Genomic DNA, 24,961 nt, shown 5'->3' with positions numbered 1-24,961 from the left:
GGATCCCGCTGCTTGTAGAGCTCAGCGAGGCTCTTCGGAAGCCACTGGCACCTTGGTGCTGTCTGTATCTCTGAACCCGCCACTCAGGAGGAGATTTAGCTAATGCTCACATGGTTCTGCTTGTCCGTTGCTGGGTCTGATAAAGGTTCTCGAGTCCAGACTCAGTGGCGCTCCCTGCAAGTCCTGCTGTTCTTCTGCTCCGGTCTTTTTGAAGTTTCTTTTTCGTTGCTTTTATGACCCATTTGTGAGATGGGCTGCTCTGTGTATGCTGAAGATATTATTTGGAGTAACATCAGAATGTCTTGACTCTCAGACAGATTCTTCCTTCCTTCCTTCACCCCCCTCCCAACCTTTCCCATGCACATATAGCATTACACCGGCTTCAGAACTTCCTGTCATTAGAAGCTCTGGGGGTAGAAACTAGGTCTGATCTATCGATCAGGACCAGGGGAGGTGAAACCAGAGATCCAGATCTGTGCCTTTTTAGAGGCATCATGGCAAACTCAGAACCAGCCGTCTACAGATCGTGATTTACCACACGCCCTGAAAATAAGAGGATTGATTTTAGGAAAACAGTGGTCGGGGATTCATTGCTGTAACATTAGTTATTTAGACAGACCTAATGTAACCAAATTATTAATGATCTCATATAAGAGTGGCCCTTAAATATCATACACAATCACCTACATCCATAACCATTTCAAATTCATGGTAGTCAGTCCACATTCTGCATATTATAAAAAATACATAAATAAATAAAAAATTTATCTGGAGTAAATATAAAAACAGGGAGCAAATGTGAAGCTCCTTAGATGCAATGACCAGAGGCAAGACTTGAACCCAGGTTGCCCTACATTGGGGAAAAAATGCCTAAAGGAACTGCTAACACAGTACAAGTGATTTCTGTTAGGATATGTCCAAGACATGAGAGGTACTTTACAGTTCGACTTTGTTTGTACATTGTTTTGTGGAGGACAGTAGACAGTGGGCAGATACCTTGTCCCGACACCAACAAACTCAAACTCCGCTTCACTCGTCTCAACACTAACGCTCCCCGACAGCAGGGGTTTCACATTTCACCTTTCCTCAAGCTCCGCTTTGCAAACTGTCACTTTTCTGAATAAATTAGTGATAATCATCTGGCTGATTTTTATTTATGCTCTCTAATCACGCGACTCGTCTGCGGCCGCAGACATCCTGCGTCTCCATCCTGCGTCTCCATCCTACAAAGTGTCAGAAAGCTCAGCTGAGGTCAGTCAGGTTGATTCCATGTAACAGCTTAAAGGTGCAAACAGAACAGAGCACAGAGTCCTGGAGAGTCCAGGAGAGTCCTGGAGATTTACCGTCGGAGGACCTCCAGATGTTGTCAGCAGCGGAGGCCAGATAAAAGGAAAGTGCTCGCTCTCGCGCCGGACAGGTCAGATTGAGACACGTTCTCAAACTGCCACTATATACAGTATATGTACAGTGTATCACAAAAGTGAGTACACCCCTCACATTTCTGCAAATATTTTATTATATCTTTTCATGGGACAACACTATAGAAATAAAACTTGGATATAACTTAGAGTAGTCAGTGTACAGCTTGTATAGCAGTGTAGATTTACTGTCTTCTGAAAATAACTCAACACACAGCCATTAATGTCTAAATAGCTGGCAACATAAGTGAGTACACCCCACAGTGAACATGTCCAAATTGTGCCCAAAGTGTCAATATTTTGTGTGACCACCATTATTATCCAGCACTGCCTTAACCCTCCTGGGCATGGAATTCACCAGAGCTGCACAGGTTGCTACTGGAATCCTCTTCCACTCCTCCATGATGACATCACAGAGCTGGTGGATGTTAGACACCTTGAACTCCTCCACCTTCCACTTGAGGATGCGCCACAGGTGCTCAATTGGGTTTAGTCCATCACCTTTACCTTCAGCTTCCAGTTTTCGAAGGGAGGGGATCATGCTCTGTCTCAGAATGTCACAGTACATGTTGAAATTCATGTTTCCCTCAATGAACTGCAGCTCCCCAGTGCCAGCAACACTCATGCAGCCCAAGACCATGATGCTACCACCACCATGCTTGACTGTAGGCAAGATACAGTTGTCTTGGTACTTCTCACCAGGGCGCCGCCACACATGCTGGACACCATCTGAGCCAAACAAGTTTATCTTGGTCTCGTCAGACCACAGGGCATTCCAGTAATCCATGTTCTTGGACTGCTTGTCTTCAGCAAACTGTTTGCTGGCTTTCTTGTGCGTCAGCTTCCTTCTGGGATGACGACCATGCAGACCGAGTTGATGCAGTGTGCGGCGTATGGTCTGAGCACTGACAGGCTGACCTCCCACGTCTTCAACCTCTGCAGCAATGCTGGCAGCACTCATGTGTCTATTTTTTAAAGCCAACCTCTGGATATGACGCCGAACACGTGGACTCAACTTCTTTGGTCGACCCTGGCGAAGCCTGTTCCGAGTGGAACCTGTCCTGGAAAACCGCTGTATGACCTTGGCCACCATGCTGTAGCTCAGTTTCAGGGTGTTAGCAATCTTCTTATAGCCCAGGCCATCTTTGTGGAGAGCAACAATTCTATTTCTCACATCCTCAGAGAGTTCTTTGCCATGAGGTGCCATGTTGAATATCCAGTGGCCAGTATGAGAGAATTGTACCCAAAACACCAAATTTAACAGCCCTGCTCCCCATTTACACCTGGGACCTTGACACATGACACCAGGGAGGGACAACGACACATTTGGGCACAATTTGGACATGTTCACTGTGGGGTGTACTCACTTATGTTGCCAGCTATTTAGACATTAATGGCTGTGTGTTGAGTTATTTTCAGAAGACAGTAAATCTACACTGCTATACAAGTTGTACACTGACTACTCTAAGTTATATCCAAGTTTCATGTCTATAGTGTTGTCCCATGAAAAGATATAATAAAATATTAGCAGAAATGTGAGGGGTGTACTCACTTTTGTGATACACTGTATATAAAATGTTGTTTATGCTGGTTGATCAGTGGCAATGTGGGTAAAGCTTAGTAAGCTAATCAGACTGTGATTACGGGTTTTATATACAGAATTAAATAGTTAACTAGTTAAACAGTTTACTAGATTTCCAATAACTAGAGGTGAATATCAGAACGTTTTAAAAAGGTTAGGATTTAGTCGTACAAAAATTATATTTTTGTCTTTTTAAGTTCATAAGTCTTTTCAAGTTCAAAGAACGGTATTATCATCAACAACAAAAACAACAAAATAATAATTATAACTAAAATAGTAATCATAATAATAATAATAATAATAATAATAATAATAATAACAATATTAAACAATAACAAAAACATTAACAAGAACAATAATAATAATAATAACAATAATAATATTATTAATAATAAAAATAATAATAATAAAACAGTAGCAAAAACAACAACAATAATAATAATAGTAAACGATAACAAAAACAATACGAATAATATTAATAATGATAATAAAAATAATAATAATAATAAACAACAACAACAGTAATAATAATAATAATAATTTAATTCAATTTGCTTGATCAATTTGCAAATCTTGATTCTGGCTTTAAATTACACAATAAAAACATTTACCCAACTTAATTAATTATTTAATGTTAACTAACTAGTGCCAGAGAGCTAAAGAGAAAGTAGCTAAGCTAACAGGTGTGAGGTTATTAAAAAAAATGACAAACTTTATATTAAAATGTACATGCAGTATCTTTTTTTCTCTTTTAAATTATTATTATTATTATTCCTTTGTTATTATATCTACTGTTGATGTATTTAATTTGCTATAATTTAACTGTACAGTGGCTTTGGGTATCTTGAAATATGCTTATAAATAAAATTCTGTTATTATTATAATTATTATTAGAGTGAAATGAAAGGCCTAGTCCTAAAACATTAATTTTGGGGGCCACGGTTGTTCATTCAACAATTTACTCATATTAGTTTTTCTTGTGTTGAGGATTACACATCTGTGAACTGTAGCATCCTCTGAACTCAGACACACTCATTATTGTGATCAGACTTGTTTTAAAAAGACGTTTGCTGTCTAATTTTGGTTGAGACCACATCTGGCCTTGTGAGATCAGAACCAATATGTGTTGTCTGCAAGCAGGGGCATGTTCTAGTCCTTTATTGTATTGGGTGTGCCCTCCCTGGGGTTCATTAAACCCCCTCTGCAGAGGTGCCACTCTGTGATCACACTCCACATTTACATGATGGATCATATTACCACCTTTTTGTTGAAGCACGTGTGTGTTAATTCACTTCCCGGTCTCATCCTGCTTCCCACCGAGCATGTTATTTTATAGTTTGGTCTTTATGAAAGCAGATCTTCAGAGCGCCGCTCTCCAGAGCATTACAGAGAACAGAACCCAGATCATGAATCAGCTTGGCCACGTTAGAAGAGTCTGATATCAGTCTGATGTCATTTTCTTGGCACTGCAGGATCTCCTCCCCACATCTTGGTGCGTTTCCATGTTTATTTTTGTCACGTGAGCACGGTGTGAGCCAGAGCTTTAAAAAACACACACAAGGCCCGACTTATCCAAACGAAGAGCAGCCTGTGGGCACTGTGGCTAACAAATAGTGTAGCGGAGAATGAGAGGGCAGTTACGGTCACTTATAACATTCAGGAGCCAGATGGTTCAGTTATTGTCTCCTACTGAGGTGGATTCAGTATACAAGTTTTTGTTAGAAGCAATAATTAGATATTATATAAGTTTGAAAATGTATAGGTGTATGATTTTTTGTTGTCATTTCAAAACATTTGTATAAAATGTGCTACAAAACATTTAGAATGATTTATTATTATTATTCTTATTATTATTACTATTCATATTTTTATTATTTGTTTTATTATAAAATAAAAAAAATATTTTTATTATTTTTTATATTATTATTATTATTATATTATAATATTACTATTAATAATAATAAAATAATAATAATTGCAGTATTATAAAATAGTAGTGATGACATTTTTATTTTTTATATTATTATTATCATTATTACTATTACTGTTATTGTTATTGTTATTATTATTGTTGTTATTATTATTATTATTATTGTTATTATTGTTATTACTATTATTACATATTATTATTATTATATTACTTTTAATATTATTATTATTATTATTATTGTTATTTTATTATTATTATTATTATTGTTGTTATTTTTATTATTATTATTAATATTATTATAATTATTGTCATTATTATTATTAATATTATTATTACTATTATTGTGATTTTTATTATTATTATTATTATTATTAATTTTGTCATTATTACTATTACTGTTATTATTATTATTATTATTGTTGTTATTATTATTATTATTATGTCATGGTTGTGGTCGTGGTTAGAAACACTGGGCAGGAAGGCTCTGGACAGGGAGCACATTCATCACAAGGCTTTAACCATCACCCCTTCTCACCAGATATGAGAAGATGCCCCATTGGTCGATAGCACTGCTGAAATATGCAGTGTTATACATACATTCTAATGACAAATAAAACACATCTGCATCAATTCTAGATTTAAAAACATAGTATTAGCATGCTGCTTCTAATGTTATATGGTCAAAAGTATGTGGACACTGAATTGGTACATTTGTTGTAAGACTTTTAAACCTTTCAGACTTTTAAAAGCCCATCAGCGCCTGACCTCACAAACGTTCCTTTGACTGAATGGGCTGAATTTTATTGTGACAAGATTTTCCAGAGGTTTAGAAGCTGTAAAATCTCAAGATAGGCGGTAAACTTTATATTAATACCTGTGGTTTTAAAACTGGTTGACCAACAAGCTCACGGTCAGGATTTAAATTCTGCCTGCACGGTCAGTTCATACCGCCTGCAGTTTATATCGTCTATTTCCTCATTATTTATCACCTGAAAGACCAACCTTCATGACAAACGTCACTACTCTGAACTGATATGAACCCTGTATTGAGCAGGATGGCAGTGTGCGCCCCACCTCACAGTAAGCAAAGTTTAAAAAACGCTCATTATTTAAAAGCTGCTTCAGTCTCTGCTGCTAAATTTCAGTTCATCTCTCAGGGGTCTGATGAAACGTAAACACATAGATCTTGTAAAAATAAAGAAGTCACTCTTTAAATCCGAAGAGAATTTCTGACCCGTCAAACCTTTCATGAAATCAGGAAGTTGTTTGAGGGGTGCGCTCTGGGACCACGTTTTTGGTTGTTCATTATGTTTTCGTAGGACATGGCTCAGACTTCTGCTCAGGGAAACTCGCCGGGTCTCCTGCCGACCCGTTCATCTCACCCCAGGACCTGGAAACATTTTTCAGTTTCTCTCTTTTCCATCTTGCCGACTTTTTTGAACTTCAGCCCGACACTCGTACCTTTGTGAGCAGGCAGAGCCGGAGAGTGGCAGGATTTTCCCACACTGAGCTCCCGAGCGGCCTCTTAATCAGATCCAGACGCGTGTTGTGTGTTTCTGTGTGTGTGTTTGTGTGATTGGGTATTTGTGTGTGTGTGTAGGGGAGAGGGATCGGGGGGATGTAAACGGCCGCTGGCTGGTCTCAGCAGCCCTCCCTGCAGGCGAGTGGAGCCAGAAGGGCCTCTGGGTAAAAGTCTTTAGCGCTGTCATTCGCTGCTTACAGAGAGGAAATGCTGCATTTGAGGGTTGATGGGATAGAATTTCAGGTCGCAGTTACGTCTCCGCTGTGTTTACGGATCTGTTCTCACAGGATGAAGAGTCGTCTGTGCTCACAAGAACTCACTTTCAGCTTTTATAGGGGGCCTTTATTTACTGAAGTATAAACTTTATTAAGCAAAATTCAGAACCATCAAGGCTTAAGGGTCTTTTTTTTTATTGTGTAGTTTGTACTAAACATTATAGCTGAACACCCACAAGACCAAGTACCCACCCAATACCCTTCCATTGCTTTTACAAACACTGCTGGCTGTAAACAACATTAAAATGAACCTAGCTTTAGTTTAAAACCAGTTAGGTTTTGATTCTATGACACAACCATTTACAGTTGCATTATGTAGCTGACACTTTTAGCCCAAGTGACTCACAAATATGACCGAATACAATCCAAGTGATTTGATGGTTTAAATCTGTAGTTATTAAAGGCAGACATTGTTTACACATCACATGCAAGTGAGTCCCTGGCTGCATTATTGTACAACACTATGTAGTTGAATGAAGGAATTAACTACTTATCTTTTTGCCTAGTGTGTAACAGTGCTATAGGATTCAGTCTGGAATACAGTGCAGATTAATGACTTCTGTTTATTTGTGTTTCGTCTTCAGGAGATTAGATTAGAGTTTCTGAGTTTGTTCATCCTAAAAAAAAAAGACTTCACTCCCACTAAATAGAAGACAATCACTAACAAGATGTTCCAGGCTTTAAGTCTGGTTATAGGTAAAGTGTGAGACTCCATGAGGTCGTGCTAGATCAGGACATGACATTCCTTAAACTGTTACTGCAAAGTTGAAAGCATATAATTGATTTATTACACGTTAGCAACTCTTGTGGCTGAAAGACCTGAGCTCAGTAATAAGAGGAGTTTCTCAATACTTTTGTACATATACTGTATTTCAACCCAGTGGCCTTACCATTCATCTAACATTAGAATCACCACTGAATATCAAATATAAACAACAGACACAACAACTAAAAGTTCAACAGTTCAGTTCCAAAAGTCACTCTGTGCTTCTCTTGTTTCCTAGGAATGGCAGAACTCCATTCAAAAAAATGCTGGACTGGCTTTCATCGAACTTATCAATGAAGGAAGGTACAACATTATTATTATTATTATTATTATTATTATTTTGTTGTTATTATTATTATTTTTATTATTATTTTTATTATTATTAATAATATTATTATAGTTATTATTATTATTAATATTATTATTTTTATTATTATTATTATTATTATTGTTATTATTATTATTATTGTTGTTGTTGTTACTACTACAACTATGCATAGACACATAAACTAAATACAATCCTGAAATGAAAGGCTTCAGCAACACACAAGACAACCTCCATATGAAATAATTCATTTTATTTTATTAATTTCATCAATCGTTTTTATCCTGGTCAGAGTCACGGCGGGTCCGGTTCCACCACGAGACATTCTATGCAACATTCTGTTGAGGTTCAAACACCACCCGAGTTTCTCATTGTTTAATACTATTGTTTTATAAAGTAGTGCTTCACTTATTACTGACCGACACTGGTCACTTTATTACAGCAGATTTACAGAGGATTTGCAGTGTGTTGTGTGTGTGTGTGTGTGTGTGTGTGTGTGTGTGTGTGGTTCATGGTAGTTATTGTAGAGCTGATCAAGGATGGCTTTGCCTGCATCTCCATCTGCTGACCCATCTGTCCACCTTCACACACACACACACACACACACACACAGTTGGATCAGGATGGTAAGTGGGTGAGTGAGCAGTTAGTTGAGCTGCTGTCCAGGGTGCTGGCATGTCTATCATTCTCTCCACTGAACATCTGTAGTCAAACACCTGTCCTGCTGGCCTGAGCTGAGTTACTGTAACACGACTGTAAGACACAACATACAGTCTGTTTAGTCAGAACACACTTCTCATTCGCTAGTGCTTCATATAAAAAATAAAAAGAATAAAATAAATAAATAAATAATAAAAAAAATTAAAATAAATAACTAAGTCAAATAAAATGAATTAATACATATGACAACATGTAAACAACCACAACCCTGACTACAATGAAGCATGATGGAAAAATACATAATAATGATAATAATAATAATAATAGTAATAATAATAATAATCATCATCATCATCATCATAAACAAAAAAAAATCTCTCTCTAAATTTCATCAAGGAGTGCCTGTAATTAACGTTATTGTTGCAAATCAGACCAAAAGCAAGAAGAAAAAAATAAAACCATGACCTTTGGTAAACCTCTTAGTCTTATTTTTTTTTCTCCATCAAGGAACAGGAAAGTGCTAGTTAGGAATTAAATAGACTCCATAAAAAGGAAATATTTGATATAAATTCAAATATTTGATTAAACTCTATTCTATATAAAACTAACCTGATGTGTATTTTTAGGGAACTCTACTATCTGTTCAGATGAGTACTCGTCTCTAACAGTGTTAGTTCACATCCTCTGCCATGAACATGGAAAGTAGGTTGTTTACATTATTTTTCTTGTCATGGCTTTAATTCGCCGCTTGTCAGCGTTTCAGGAGTTTGATGAATGCTTGATGAATGCTTCTAAATTAGACGTCTATCATGAGACCTAAAGAGAAGTGATGTTCTGTATCGTGCACCAGAGAAGCATAATTACAACAAAGCTGGTTTAACGACGTGTAAAATAGGGTGTAATGTCGACTCTGTAGAATTTAGAAATGAGCATTTGAAATAAAACGTGAATGAATGAAAAACATGAAGAATGATGAAACTAGACTTGGACTGGTCAGTAAAGGGATGTACATTTAAGTGAGGGTCAGTCCTGCTAATGTATGATGTGATGTATGCAGGGTTTGAAACATTTGATGGCTGAATACTGAATATAAAGTCTTAAATGGATTTCAGTACAGGAGTTTAGTACAACGTACAAGTGCATGATGTTGAAATATATTTAGAATACACACTGATATATTAAATACTTTACACCATCACTCATTATTAGTGGTATCTGCAGTTTCGGGGTGTGTGTGGTTGGAACAGGGTAGGTATATGTGTTCTAATGTACACAAAATGGTCAGTCAACCCTCAACACATGGACCAAAACAAATCCTGAAGGAGTTCAAAAAATAGACCAGGGTCATGGAAGTGCAATCCATTGTACAACCATGTCTGGAGTGCTGTAAGGAAAAGAGCCTCCCTGCTTGATTGTTTTTCACTCACCTCACCACTGATTGACCAAGTCCTTATACTTTTTGTATTCTGAATACTTTAACTTTATTTTATTGTCCAACCCTGGATCTACTCTAAATGACCAAATATTTGTGGACACCCCTTATTACTAACTGTCTATATGAGTTTAGCCACATACATTTCTTACAGGAGTATACAATGACTTCTGAATGGCTCATTCATTTTTTATCTGTAATTGTATTCATCCATCTTTTAGCTGGTCATCCTCTTCCTTTTTTACCTTCAACTTTTCCAAACATACACAATATGGACGAAACTATTGTTTCATCAGTATTAACTTCTGCTGATACTAAATACAGATATTTGTCACAGTTGTCTTACTCTTGTAAAACTTAAATGCTTCCCAGATTCAATCTTTTAAAACTTTTGCTTCTCTTCATGCTAGACTCCTGTGTCATGCCATGAAGGACCACATTGTGCGTGTAGCCAACGAGGCGGAGTTCATCCTGAACCGTCAGAGAGCTGAGGATGTCCACAAGCATGCTGAGTTCGAGGTATTTGATCCAACATCAGCATTCTTCTCTTTTCATTCTGTCATATGTCATGTCTGACATACGTTCCCATCATGTTGTGCTGTTCCTTGTGTTTGTGTTGTAGGTTACTTTATTATGTGAAAGTATTCTATAGGCTGTTCTCATACACACGAGGCTCTCAACTACTTTCCCGATACCAAGAACCTAATGTCACCATCGAATCCATACAAGCATTAGTCTGCAATGGGGGTTGCTGGGTAATCTCAGCCCTGTGTCTCCCGTAGGAGATTAATCCACACAGAACTGGGATTTAATACTCTTTTCCAGTGTGTACATTAGCTCCCCCTTTGCAAAATTAACTCCCAGTTCCTGGTGATCCCATTTGCAGCTGTTAGATTTTAAATAAAGATGCCATGCAGAAGACTGATTAACATCTTAAGATGGGACAGAATTCATGCTAAGCTAATGTAAACCCGTTATTAGGATTCATGCTGAAATCTAATACATGTAAGATATGTAAATGTGCATTTAGGATCAGTAGCACTTCATTCTAATCCTGGACTAATGTTGTATTGTACGTCTTAGAGAGCAGACAAAACACTCTGCATAAGTGCTCATACAGACTTTGTGGCCAAATATATGCAGACACCAGTCCATGAACCTGGACAGACGGTTTTAAAACCATGGACAATTATATGAGCCTACCCCCCACGCCCATTTATAAAGCCTTTGCTCTTTTGGTAAGGCTTACACAAGATTTTGAAGCGTATCTGTAGAAATTTGTGCTCATTTAGTCAAATAAAATAAATAAATAAATAAAACATTTGTTGAATCAGACACTGATGGTTACAATGAGAAGGCTGGGGTCAACATCTGCATTCTGATTCATTCAAGTGTTTGATGGGGTTGAGGTTTTGAGGTTGTGTGTGTGTGTGTGTTTATCAAAAAGCTTCAGCCATACCCACAGACATAGCCAGTCATGTCTGTTCAGACACCTGGCCGGTTGATAGCACCGCTGAGGTTCAAACCTGCTGCGCCAGCCAAGCATAAGACAATAGGTGTAGCCAAAACACCTGACCTTGATAATTTGTCCACCTACTTCAGACTATATGGCATATTCATAATAAACTGTAATTGCAGTTCTGTATAGGCTGTATAACAGCTCATAACCAGCTCATAGTTTGATAAGGTTGAGGTTTTGATGGTGTGTGTGTGTGTGTGTGTATTTGTGTGTGTGTGTGTGTGTGTGTGTGTGTGTTTATCAAATGACTTCAGCTATATGTACAGACATAGCCAGTCATGTCTGTTCAGACACTTGGCCAGTCGATAGCACCTCTGAGGTTCGAACCCACTGCGCCACCCGAGCATGTGACGATGGGTGTAGCCAAAACACCTGAACTTGATAAATAAGGGTGTGTCCACCTACTTTAGACTACATGGCATATTCATAACAAACTGTAATTGCAGTTCTGTATAGGCTGTATAACAGCTCATAACCAGCTCATAGTTTGATGGGGTTGAGGTTTTGAGGTTTTGAGGTTGTGAGTGTGTGTTTATCAAAGCCATCAAACCCACTGTGCCACCCGAGCATGTGACAATAGGTGTAGCCAAAACACCTGACCTTAATTATTTAGGGTGTGTCCACCTACTTTATACTATATGGCACATTCATAATAAACTATAATTGCAGTTCTGTATAGGCTGTATAACAGCTCATAAACCGCTCATAAGTAGCTATCATGCATGGCATGAATAATCATGTGTGCATGATCGTTTTTCTCATTTCAAACAGTTTTCAATTCTCTCGCTCGAACAAAGAGCCGAGGGAATTTCTTCCTCCTTACACATAATAAAATATAAACTGTGATGTCGGGCGGCACTGCTGACAATGATGAAGTAGGCACTATGAATGGAAATGAAGAGTCACCCACATTTATAATGGCACGTCAAGATGTTTTGGTAAATGACATTGTGAGAACATATGTCATCAGGCATGTGTATCATACGTACATGCATACACACGCATACACACACATACACACACATACACAAATACACAGACGCCAAGTTCACGCAAACTAGTTTCCACACATCACTAGACGTGATGAGTTTCTTATCAGGAAGCCACAGCCTTCCTCTTTGATATACTGCTCTGGAGGATCCTTGACCCGCTAGATAAACCACAGGAGACGCTGAGATAGTCGGCGTCAAGAGCGTGACTGAGAAGTCTGCCTGACCCATGATTCATCCTGCCTGCCAAGTGCCTGGCAAGTCGTGCCCTGTTCATCCCTCTTTTCCTCTACTCGATTCAGATCCGGGCAGATAAGCCCTTTTGACAATTAAACTGGTGTCACTTCTTACCCTCATATCCCTTTTGAAGTGATAAATAATGCTTGATATTTGTCAGCACACCGCACCATAAAGCAAGATGACACCCAGCGATTGAGTTATCGTCCGTTTGAAGAATATGTCGAGGCATAACATCTGACAGAATTCAAATATAAGACAGGAAATTCAATTACGCCCCGCCTCACCCCCCTTCACATCCCGGCTCTGCCCGAAAGCTTCTGTTAGCAAATTAGATTTTGAATATTAGCCACCGATCCCTGCAGGGGGTGGGGGCTGTGCGGTAAGACAATCTTATTTTAACACTAGAGATGGTGCAAAGCCTCTCAGCCTCTCCTGAGAAATTCAGATTCAGGTTTAGTGATTTGACGGAGAGAAAAACTCTGGGCTTTATTTTAATGAGACTCTACACATGGTGGAAAATAAACTTATTGACATTGTCATGTGATGCAGCTAAATACAAACCAGAGAAACCATCACCACTCCAAAGTCCATCGTATTTATCTTACTTCAATTCTACACTCTGGATGCTTAAATCTAAAATCTCTCCTGTAATCACATTATTTCATTTATATTATTTACTCTCACACAGGATAAATAGCTTGTCTCTTTGTGAGGTCTATCAGCATGGTAGGGACTGTCCACAGAACTAGTGAAAATGAAATTATAAGAGCATATGGACATACCATTTTAAAACCATGGACATTAACATGAGCTACCCTCCAGCCCCATTAATAAAGCCTTTATTCTATTGATGAGGCTTAGAAGATTTTAAAGTGTACCTGTAGAAAAGTCTGAATTCTAAGCATAAGGAATATAGCTAAGCTTAGAGTAATATATCAATGTAAACAAATAAAGAGTATATGAAACTACATTCAAGCTGTCTAGGACAGGTCTCCCTTCTAACAAACAAGTAAAACAAGATGAAATTGCAGTCTGACTGAGTTGCTGATCACAGATGGCACTGTGTGGTTCTCCACATATAATACTGTGTTCTGTAAGACCTTGCTTCTAGCAGGTGAAAAGAAGCGGCCTGCAGTCACCTTGTGCCGGAGACTGAGCATGATTGGGAGTTTGGGTGGCAGCAATAACAAAAGAGAAAAAAGGTTTCGATTGGCCATGACTGAACTGGGTGAAAAAAGGAGAAAATCAAATAAATACAGGATTTTAAAAATGTCACTTGATTTTCAACTAGGAGGCGAAAAGTGTTGTGGTCCTAATACAATCGAAGGGAAACATTTTGTTTACTTTTGTTGAACTTTTAAGTGTTAAATACAGTGATGGCAGCAAGATGTTTTAAAGATGCTTCTCAGCAAAAGGGACAGGAAGTCTGGTCAGATATTATAGAAAAATAAATGGTGCACAGTACAGAAAGAATTTAGCTGACCAACCGCTCCTCTGAAAAACATGTTCAATCAGCACTGGAGGGGGTATAAAACATATTTGATCTTTTTGAGTGACCTGGCCAGAGTCCTGATCTTTCATGTGTTTATTTATTTATTTATGTATTTACTTTGTGTAGGCAAACTGTGCCCAGTACGCAGTGGACAGGCGAGAAGAGGAGCGGATGTGTGACCACCTCATCAGTGCTGCTAAACACCGCGACTGCGTCACCGCCAATCAGCTCAAACTGAAGATCATCAACATTCTCACCAACAAACACGGAGCCTGGGGTGCACTGACACACAGGTACGGCCCCCTGTACCAGTGCGATTGGGCGCAGCAGAGAAATAGGTGTGTTTCCCTGGGGTATGTGCTTGTGCTTGTGTGTGTTAGCATGGTCACAACAGAATTTCAGAAGCAGTCGGCAGGCAAAAATGACATTCATTAGAATGCAGCTACCTGCAACTTTACAACATTATATATATTATACATTATAGGGCAGTCGGGGCTCAGTGGTTAAGGTACCGGACTGGTAATCAAAAGGTCACTGGTACTGGTTTAAGCCCCACCACCAATCGGGTATGTTGTAATGGGCTACAATGCCATAGATGTAAATGTAAAGTAAATTGCTAACCTACCCACAATGGTGAACCATTTTCAGCTAAAGTCTGACCCTAAATACACCAGTTTAATCACACGGCAAGGTTCTGGTGTGACCGGGCCATTAGTGTGTGTGTGTGTGTGTGTGTTTGTTTGTTTGTTTTGTCATGGAATCTTGACTTTAGCCCTCTAAGCTGTCAGTGCAAGGATTTACACACACACACACACACACACACACACACACACAGACAGACAGACACACACTGAGCTGTAATGTAACTGCTCTTTAATGTCATTTTCTTGCTCTGCACCAGGGTCAGGCTGCAGGTCAGCAAACTCAATTACGGCAACCGACCACTAAATCCCTAGGGACACCTCACTGGTGGTCAGATGTGTGTGTGTGTGTGTATGTGTGTGGTGGTCCGTGTTCCTGTGATACACAGCGCTTCTCTTTTACTGACACAGCTGTACACCTGGCGGTTGTTAAGCTGGCCTTGTGGGCCTTGTTAAAGCAGCTCAGACTCTTTTTGCTTCTCAACAATAATTGCACACACGCACACGCGCACACGCACACACATACACACACACACACTAAAGGAACTGGATTTCTGCTTAATCTGACATTTATACACACAAGTAAGAGAAGAAAAATCAAACCCAGAACAAGGAGGGCCACACCTAACACATAATTCCTCCAACATGTGTGCAGTTGCCAACCGCTTCTTTTCACCTGCATCTGCATGAGGTGGGTTTGCACAGGGATCAGTTAATTATTCTCAACCAGCCAGCAGGGGTCACAATTGCAGCACCGATGATGAATCTGTTTAACCCACCCAACTGCAGACACAGCCAATCACAGCCATTTTGTGTAGGCACCCAGACGGACGATAGCAGAGCTGAGATTCTAACATCCGAGCTCGTGAGCTAAGCGGTGGTGGGCAAGCTTGTTTTACTGCTGCGGCACCTAAGTACCCATGTGCATATATTTTAAACAGAATCATCAATTTTACCACCCAGATATGAGGTGGCACAAGCACATATTTATATATATAATACAGGTATGCATTAAATTCACTGAGTGCCACGTAGCTCCAGAGTTCCAGGGACTTGAAATCAAAGGGTCACTGAGAGTGAGGAGTTAGACATGCTTTACCCATGTCCACGTGGGACACACATAATAAAAGTGCGTACACGCATTATTAAATGATAAAATATGTCAAAGGCTCTGTGCACAGCCAGAAGCCTAGGTGTCCCACAGCACCAGGGTCCCTGGAACCTGGTTTTGAACCTCAGCTCTTGTTACTCAGTGTGAGGAGTTTGTCCCCATGTCTGCACGAGTGTCCACATCAAACACTCCTATGTGTACATCAGTGAATAAATGGCTTACTGTGTGCTGCCCTACAGTTGATTAGCACCCTGTTTGTTAGTACCTTCTTATTATCTAATCAGGCTGGTGGCAAGTGGCAATTAATAAATGAATAAATACACTGATTGATAAATAAGAGAAAATAATGAATTTTGACTCAATGTGATCAAGACAAAGACTGTTTATGTATTTTCCTGTATATTTAAAGCAGCTGTATTGTGAGTTGCTGTTGTTAATAAGCTGAAAAGCAAAGTCACCTCGCCACCTAACTGCAGTGTTTCCAAACACATCATAAACGTTACCGCCCGGATATCTGTAAATCCTCCTGCCACCAGCGCTCAACCAAGCTGTCAGTTTGATAGAGAGAGAGTCCAGAACACACACACACACACACACACAAAAATACACAATAGTCTTACAATAAACTATACCAACAAAACATCACTATTTTTGCTCAATGTGTACTCAACATTTTGCTATTTTGAAAATTATGTTAAAAATAGTAATAATAATAATAATAATTATAGTAATAATAATAATAATAAAATAACAATAATAATAATAACAATAACAATAATAATAATAACAATAATAATAATAGTAATAACAATAATAATAACAATAATAATAATAATAATAATAATAACAACAACAACAACAATAATAATAATAATAACAATAATAACAAAAATATCAATAATAATAATAATAATAATAATCTAATTTTATGAAATCAGAGTTGATGTGGAGAAGGGTTCAGTTGCATTTTTTCTGGTATATTGTGTCGATTATTTTTACAAATTCTATTGGGCTGTACTGGTGGTGCTGCATGTAATATCTCAGTTCTGGTAACTGAGTTATAGCTGAATAGTTATCAGTGGCCAAATCAAACCTCACTACTGAAAGAAAGCTTATACATCTCTACTATCCGGTCATTACAGATGTTGCATTCGGTTTGAAGACTTACTTCCTGAGCTGCCTTAAGCTTTCAGGCCATTTTATATAACATTGATGATTGGCCCTCCTTGTACTTACAGTAAATCATAAAAAGTGTGTTTACATGCTGACTGGTGTAAGACAGTGTTTGGAATTTTTGCTACCATTGTGGCTTTGTCAAATATTTATAGAGCGCACGAAGGAGCCATAACATTTGCATTGAGACAAAAGGTTATTGAGCTGCAGTGCATTGTAAATGGTACTGCAAAACTTGCAGCAAATTTAAATTTAATGGTGAGCTGCTGAAGAAGAATAATGATGCAATCGGTTTATGGGCTTAAGGCAGTGTAGCGGCTCAACATCTTAGTCTTATTCAATGCTACATTAACTTTCCCATTTATGCTGCTGCTTGTGAAATGGAATGCCCTCTGGCATCGGGAGGGAGGTGCTATCGTCTGTGTGTGTGTGTGTGTGTGTGTGTGTGTGTGTGTGTGTGTGTGTATGCCTTTATTTTCTCGCTCTCTCTCTCTGAACATAAATGTCAACTGTAAACCTCAAATTGTTTTTCTTTTAGTATTTTGTGCTATAGCCCAGAGAGAAAACACTTAGAATTTGTGTGGAAGATACTGTTCACACATTAAATAATCATACAAAAAATAATAATAAGCTGTTTTTATTAAATATATCTAGGGAGGAATATCCCCCATGTCTTTGCAGTCTTGTACCTGCAGAATACTTCTTTCCATTAAACACATTCTGACTGTATGTACTAAACACTGACAGGAACGACAGTCTTTAACAATACATTTACATTTCTGCATTTAGCAGACGCTTTTATCCAAAGCGACTTACATTACAGTTACAGTATACAGTCTGAGCAATGGAGGGTTAAGGGCCTTGTTCAGGGGCCCAACAGCAGCAGCCTGGCAATGATGGGGCTTGAACCAGTGACCTTCTGACTACTAGTCCAGTACCTGAACCACTAGGCTACAGCTTGCCCCATACCAAAGACTATGACAAAAATCTTTAACCAAGTCAATACATGTTGTAGCCTAGTGGTTAAGGTATTGGACTAGTAATCAGAGGGTCACTTGTTCTGCCAGGCTGCCACTGTTGGGCCCTTGAGCAACCTTCATTTGCCTAAACAATATATACTGTCGCAGTACTGTAAGTCGCTTTGGATAAAAGCGTCTGCTAAATGCTGAAAATGTAAATGTAAAACAGCCTAGGAGTTAAGGTATTGGACTAGTAATCAGAGTGTTGCTTGTTCAAGCCCCACCACTGCCAGGCTGTCACTGTTGGGCCCTTGAGCACCACTGCCAGGTTTCTGCTGCCAGGTTTCTGCTGTTGGGCCCTTGAGCAAGGCCCTTAGCCCTTAATTGCTTAGACTGTATACTGTCACAGGACTGTAAGTTGCTTTGGATAAAGGCGTCTGCTAAATGTCAAAAATTTAAATGTAAATAAGAACACAACAACATAAATATAACCATGGTGTAAGCTAACTAAACACGGCATAAAACAACTAAATAAATAAAATAATAAATAAATAAATAAATAAATAAATAAATAAATAAATAAATAAATAAATAAATAAATAAATAAATAAATAAATAAATAAAATAATAAATAAATAAATCTACAGAGCAGGTAATACTGATTCTGTTGCTGAGTTAAAACTCTTGTCCTTATTGTGTTCCATACTTCACCTACAACGTAAGAGAAAATTGTTCATGCTTGGCAGGATGCACAGATACACAACAGCACAAAAAAATCCCTTGATGGCTTTGCAAGCTGAAAGCCAAATAACTAGTTCCAGAGCGCCAGGGCTCGGTTCGATCATACTCTACGCTTGCCTGATGATGAATGTCCCCTGTATTGAGTCGGCATCAGAAAATCAATAGTGCTCAAATTGAAACAGTATAGGGTTGTATTGATCTGGGCCGCTAAATCAAAACGAGAAGGCTTTGATAGGACTCGGGTAGACAGCTCTTAGACCAGTAATGACACACTATCAATTTTAACTTTACACTGATAAATCAAGTTGAAAATTGGATGTCAGATTTTTTTCTCTCTCTTCCACCTCAGAGCGAGTTATCCCCCCCTGCCCTCCTTCCAGCTCCTTTTGACCTCTGGCCTCCGGTGGCAGTTTATAAAGTTCGGTCGCGTCTCCAGAAAAGAGATGTCAGACAGCGCTGCACTTAATGATTAAAAAAATCCATGAAATTGAAAAATGATGGACTCATTAACTTTCAGGCTAATAATGTACAATTCAGATCTTTACAGCATGTAAACAAACTCAATATAATGGTAGTGCTCTATGAAATTAGTGTTTTCATAATCTCACTAGGGTAAATGTAGCTATTTATTTACTAATGTGTGGGGGTTCTTTACAAAGCCCAATTTAAACAAGTGCATTTTAAATTTGTAATCTTCCAAGTGTAATTTCCTTTCCCATGAATTGTTCTTCTCATAATTTGACCAGAAGAAGAGAGCTTCAGCTTGGTTATTTTGGGCTTTAAGTAAGAGGTTTGGTTTGTTTTTGGTCAAGGATCCATTTGTTTGTCTTCTTTGGCAAAGGGCAAAACAGTAGACGCAGGGCAGGAATACCCTGGACAGGGCACCAATTTATTGCCGGGCTTCGACCAAGGTATAGCCAATCCTGTCTGTGTACACGCCCTTATAGCAACACAGATGTTCAAACCCAGATCTTAGTGGTGGTTGGCTGGCATAATAGAACGATGTGCCACCTTCATGCCCCTGACTAAATGTGTTGTGATAAAATATTTTCTGATTGGTTCTTTTCCATAAGTTCCCTAAAATATACTTCCAACCCACCACCTGCATGCTGGACTCCAGCTGTTTCCTCCTTTACTAGATTTATGTGCTGTGTCCAGATTAGGTATGGTCATGAGAAAAACAGACAAAGGGTAGAAACCCTGGACAGGTTCTGTTCCAGCCATCACACTCCCACCTGTTTACTTACTACTTCTCACCTAGGAGTCATTTAGAGCAGCTAACCTAATCTTCTGCCTGTTTTTGGAAGGTGAAGGGAATCCAGAGGACTGACTTGTACAATGGGAGCACAAGGAAAACTGAACATGACCAGATGTGCAGGGACAACACTGGGCATTCCATATCAAAAACATAGTCAATACTATGGGGTTACCTCTGAAAATATGTGTATAGTCAGAAGAACGCCTGTAAAGGTGCTAATGCTGGACAGGAAGGTCTGGCTTAACGTTTCAATTAATTCCAGGGTGTTTAATGGGTTTTGGTTCAGGGTTTGGGTCATACAAAACCCATCAAACAAATTCTTTATAGACCACATTTTAGTCTAGAATAAGAAAGGGCCAATCTGTGGCCAGAAAGTTGGAAACATCATTTATCTTTATATATGTTGGCAATGGGTGTGTTCGAAACGTCTTGACTCAGTAATTAGTGATACATGCTTTTCATAATGTGTATATTAAGTGTTTTAGGTTAGGCAGTTGTTTTAAGACCGGCTTGAGGTACACCTTGAGGACTATATTAAAGACATGCAATTTTTCCTCTCAGCTTGGGCGTGATGTACACATCATGTACAACATGCCACTCCATTAAAATTCTCTCAGACTATATTAAATACATCCTAAACGTTCATCCAGTTGTGATTCATAAAGCTGAATGCTTGACTGTCATAATATTCTGTCATCTTTTGGTGCATGACGACTTCCCCTATTTTCCAGTAATAGCTCATCTTATCCAGTTTCTGTTTGGTCACTTATGCAAAGAGCAAAATGTGTGCTAATTGCTCCAGCATTGCTCTTTCCCAACTTACAAATGCTTAAAAGACAGAGAAAACATGAGTGCCTTTGTTACCTTCAGCCCGTGTCAGTGTCAGCAATATGGCCGATAGCTGATGGAGAACTGACGTAGCCGGACCTTAACCCGACTCCCGAATCGATTCTTATAGGTTTCTTTTGTATAATTACCCTTTTTTGGCATCAGTTGAGGGGAGATTGATGAAAATGAAAACAAGTGCTGGAGGAAGGAAGAGGGAGAGAGCGAGGGGTGGCGGGTATTGATCTGGAGGAAAGCCGAGGGGGGAGACGGCGTTTCCCTTGACTAACGGTGAGCTCGGGTTGTGTGTGATGTATGGCAGCTATCTGGTCCTGGATAATAACTTTGTGATAGAATGGAGCCTTCAGTCACATGTGCCAGGCTAACCAGTCTCAGCGGGTGGAGCTGAAAAGGCCCATTAATTTTAATGCCAGCCAGAGAGAGAGAGAGAGAAGGTTAGCATCGAAGGTAAAACCAGGACACCTTTTTGTTTACAGTTCCATATTCTATTATGGGTGCTGTTTTAAGAATATTCACATGCTTCATTTTCAGCAATCTCAAAAAAATTGAGGCTGTTATAGCTGCTAGAAAGTGACCAACTCTATATTCATGCTTATGGTCAGTTGTTTATATATTTTTTGTCCATATATTGTGTAAGTGTTGTCCTTGGGTCAGGAGCAGGAAAATTTAAAAGCTACAGGCTACGATTACATTCTAGAGAACTGCTTCCAGCTGTGTGGTAACTGTTTGGGGAAGGCCGATCCTGGAGCTTTTCTCTTCCCACAGTCTGTGTCGGCCACAAAAAAGAAGCTTATTCAGGGATAAAGTACCAAAAATATGATTGAATATTATATGTATGTAGAATATAATGAAAATTTTTATTAGATTTATTTAACTGAAATCATGAATCATTTATGTTGTTTTGATTAACTGTAAATTAGATATAAATTACTACCACTGGAATTGTTTAGTTCCAAGTTACAGGGAGAAAAAGTATGATCACTTTTTGCATTAGAACCAGCTGGCTAAAACAGTGGCACCTCAAAAAAAAAAAAATATATAAATAAATAAAATAAAGTAAAAAAAATAAAATTAAGTTAAAATAAAATTAAATTAAAGAAAAGAAACAGTAAGCATAAGGTTGCTTGAGTGTTTAAAAAAATTCAGTGATTGATTCTGGGACCCAGAAAGGTCTACAAGCCTTAGTGTCTTACACCCACTGTAAAAACTGGTAGAGCGTCTGGGGGTGCATTAGCAAGTTACATTAGTCTTTGTGAAGAAAGATGGAATTATGTTTATTACAGAAGCATGTCAGTTTACTGCAGTGTCGTCTGAGGAAATGAAGGTCACAGTCATTCAATATTTGTTTTTAGGCTTTCCCTTTAGATACAGGCTCTGGACTCTTTAAATAACAGTATGGACTGTAAATGGTACAAGACTTATAGTTCTGGCAATTGTGCATTTTTATTTTATTTTATTTTATTTTATTTTATTTTATTTTATTTTATTTTATTTTATTTTATTTTATTTTATTTTATTTTATTTTATTTTATTTTATTTTATTTTATTTTATTTTATTTTATTTTATTTTATTTTATTTATTTTATTTATTTTATTTATTTTATGGAAGTTCCAAAACAGGTGTTTTCACAAATCTTCCACTATTATCTTGCTCCTGTTCCAATTCTCAATCTTTTGGGATGTGTTACAGACATCAGATTGAAAATTAGTTTAAATTTACATAAATCAATAACACTAATAAGGCCAAATATTAAATATCTATTTTTGAGCGATAAATACTTATTAAAGGCAGTTCACAATTTACCTACTGTCCCAACTTTTAACTAAGGGTTGTACGTATATATTGTGTTGTAATTATTTAATTCAAGGTATTTTATTGGATTTATATTAAAGGTAAAAAGGACAGAACTAGGCTACTTAGAATCTGATATAAATAATTCACAGGGCATTCATTACATTATATTATTGAAATCCAGGAATCTGTCATCTGTCCTTTGCCATGACGTTGTTTTCTGGAAAGCCTTGATGTCATCATGTTAGAATTAACGACACTCATATAAAAAGACAGTCGTAACCTTGAGAAACCTCCAGACACATTAATCATATTCATTTTTACTGTAGATTTATCCAAACACCTACTGGCTATAGCTCACGTTAGCAGCAAACTACAGTTGACATTGGACTCACAGTTGACTCTCTCTCTCTCTCGCTCTCTGTGTTTTTACTTCACATTACTCTTAATAGATTAGCCTACATCTATTAGTCCTACATCAAAACTAAGCCAATTTCTTTACATCTTCTTAAGCTGCTTAACATCTCATTTGGACGTGAATGTTGGACATATTGTGTACAAATGTGATTTTTGTGGTCGCCCATCCGTTTGTTCTTGACCTACATTTAGGTTCTTCCCCAGGGGCATGCTTAACCCTGCAGCCAGCACTAATTATCTCTGGAAAGAAGTCCATTCGCACACTCATCAATTTTTGGATAGAAAGGAAAGGGGACACCGGGTTTCCCGATCCCTGGCCCCAGAGTTGGACGAGAGATGGACGGCTCGGCGAAGCGGCCAAGAAAGGACGTCTGACCTGTACTAGAACTCTTGTCTTTTACCTAGGTGAACATGTCTGTCTTCATGCCTGCCTGTCGAAATGCTCATTGGTGTAGCTGGACTTAAATTAAAACTAAATTGCTCTGACAAGTGCCACTTGTACCCTTCTGGATGCTCACATGTAGTTACGTCTGATTTATAACGCAGGCACAGCAAAGTCCTGGTGTCCTTACACACCATTAATGACCTCAACAGCGGCAGTGTGGGTAACATCCGGCCAATAGTTTAGGGTCTCAGATACTGCATGTATAGAGCCATGTAAACTTCAGAGATGGACTGAGTCTAAAGTTCAGTGTCTTTTTGTGGCATTTAAAAAAAAAAATATTTTCTTTATGCATTTTTTCCCCTTTTTCTCCCTTTTTAGTGCATCCAATTGCCCGATTGCGTCATGCTTCCTCTCCACCAATGCCGATCCCTGCTCTGATTGAGGAGAACGAAGCTAACCCACCCCCCTTCCACCACGTGGGCAGCGTGCCGTATGCATTTTATCACCTGCACTTTGACGAGTGCAGTGCAGCTCAGCGTTGTGTACGGAGAGACACACCCCCTGAGAGCACTCTTTTCTCATTTTCTGTGCAGGCGCCATCAATCAGCCAGCAGAGGTCGTAATTGCACCAGTCATGGGAGAGAGACCCCATCCGGCTTAGTCCTGCCCATTTCTGAACAACAGGCCAATCGTTGTTCATGATTGGCAGAGCTGAGATTCGATACAATGTATTCGAGATCCCAGCTCTCAGCGTGTGTTTTTACTGCTGCGCCACCTGAGCGGCCTTTTTGTGGTGTTTTTGTAAGCTGCCACATTTTCAGTCTGGCAGACTCTGTATGTGCTATTTTTGTGAGTTAAAAAGCTAAAATAGAGCACAGGATGGTCTGCCCTTTTGTTGTAACACTTACCGCTTAGATGTAGCCCACCAGAAGAAACAAGGTTAGCACAGAAATGTTTGTTGGAAGCATTATGGTTCCCATGATCAGTCCCATTATGAGTAACATGCTTAAAAGTATTGAACAGGATGTACTTTGTGCATTGTGACCTGGTTGTACTTTATTCTGCTCTTTTATTCTACACATTCAGCACTAATTTCAAAGAAACTCCCGACTTAAAATCAAGAGAAATAAAATCCTCACCCTCTAATTGTTGCTTTGTTTGAAAGAGAAATCTTGAGCGATGTCCAGCAGCATGTGGCCGCCAGTCGTCCTGTCATGATGTGATCGCAATCTTTAGGAATTTGTTCAATTAGTTGAAACTTGTCTCATGCAATATGAGGACGAATCGAGACTCAAAGACCAGGCTGAACAGTGAGCGCTAATCTTTTACCACAACAACACGTCATATGAGACGGCCAGTTCAGCTCTAAAGCTAAAGTGAACAAAGTCGCGGGCTTAGCTTGCCAAATCTGTTCCCTGGTGATTTATTTTCCAAGAACGGGAAAGTAATAGTTTACAAATTTTGAACTAGCCCGAGGGGAATGGCGTC

At 38.7% G+C, this 24,961-nt stretch overlaps 1 protein-coding gene across 2 annotated transcripts in view; it reads left to right on the top strand.

The window, feature by feature from the left end:
* nbeab (neurobeachin b) overlaps window positions 1-24,961 on the top strand; it is a 322,601-nt gene that overhangs the window by 154,514 nt on the left and 143,126 nt on the right. The window contains exons 35-37 of one of the 2 annotated variants that reach the window (XM_063016272.1): window positions 7,732-7,796; window positions 10,321-10,429; window positions 14,277-14,488. In XM_063016272.1, the coding sequence (XP_062872342.1) occupies window positions 7,732-7,796; window positions 10,321-10,429; window positions 14,277-14,488 (386 nt within the window). The remainder of the gene's footprint in view (window positions 1-7,731; window positions 7,797-10,320; window positions 10,430-14,276; window positions 14,489-24,961) is intronic. The other variant, XM_063016273.1, reaches the window with a different exon arrangement.

The sequence above is a fragment of the Trichomycterus rosablanca genome, chromosome 20, assembly GCF_030014385.1.
Source record: "Trichomycterus rosablanca isolate fTriRos1 chromosome 20, fTriRos1.hap1, whole genome shotgun sequence".
NCBI classification, from domain to species: Eukaryota; Metazoa; Chordata; class Actinopteri; order Siluriformes; family Trichomycteridae; genus Trichomycterus; species Trichomycterus rosablanca.
The sequence above is the reverse complement of the archived record's forward strand: the minus strand, read 5'-3'. Positions and strand labels throughout refer to the sequence as shown.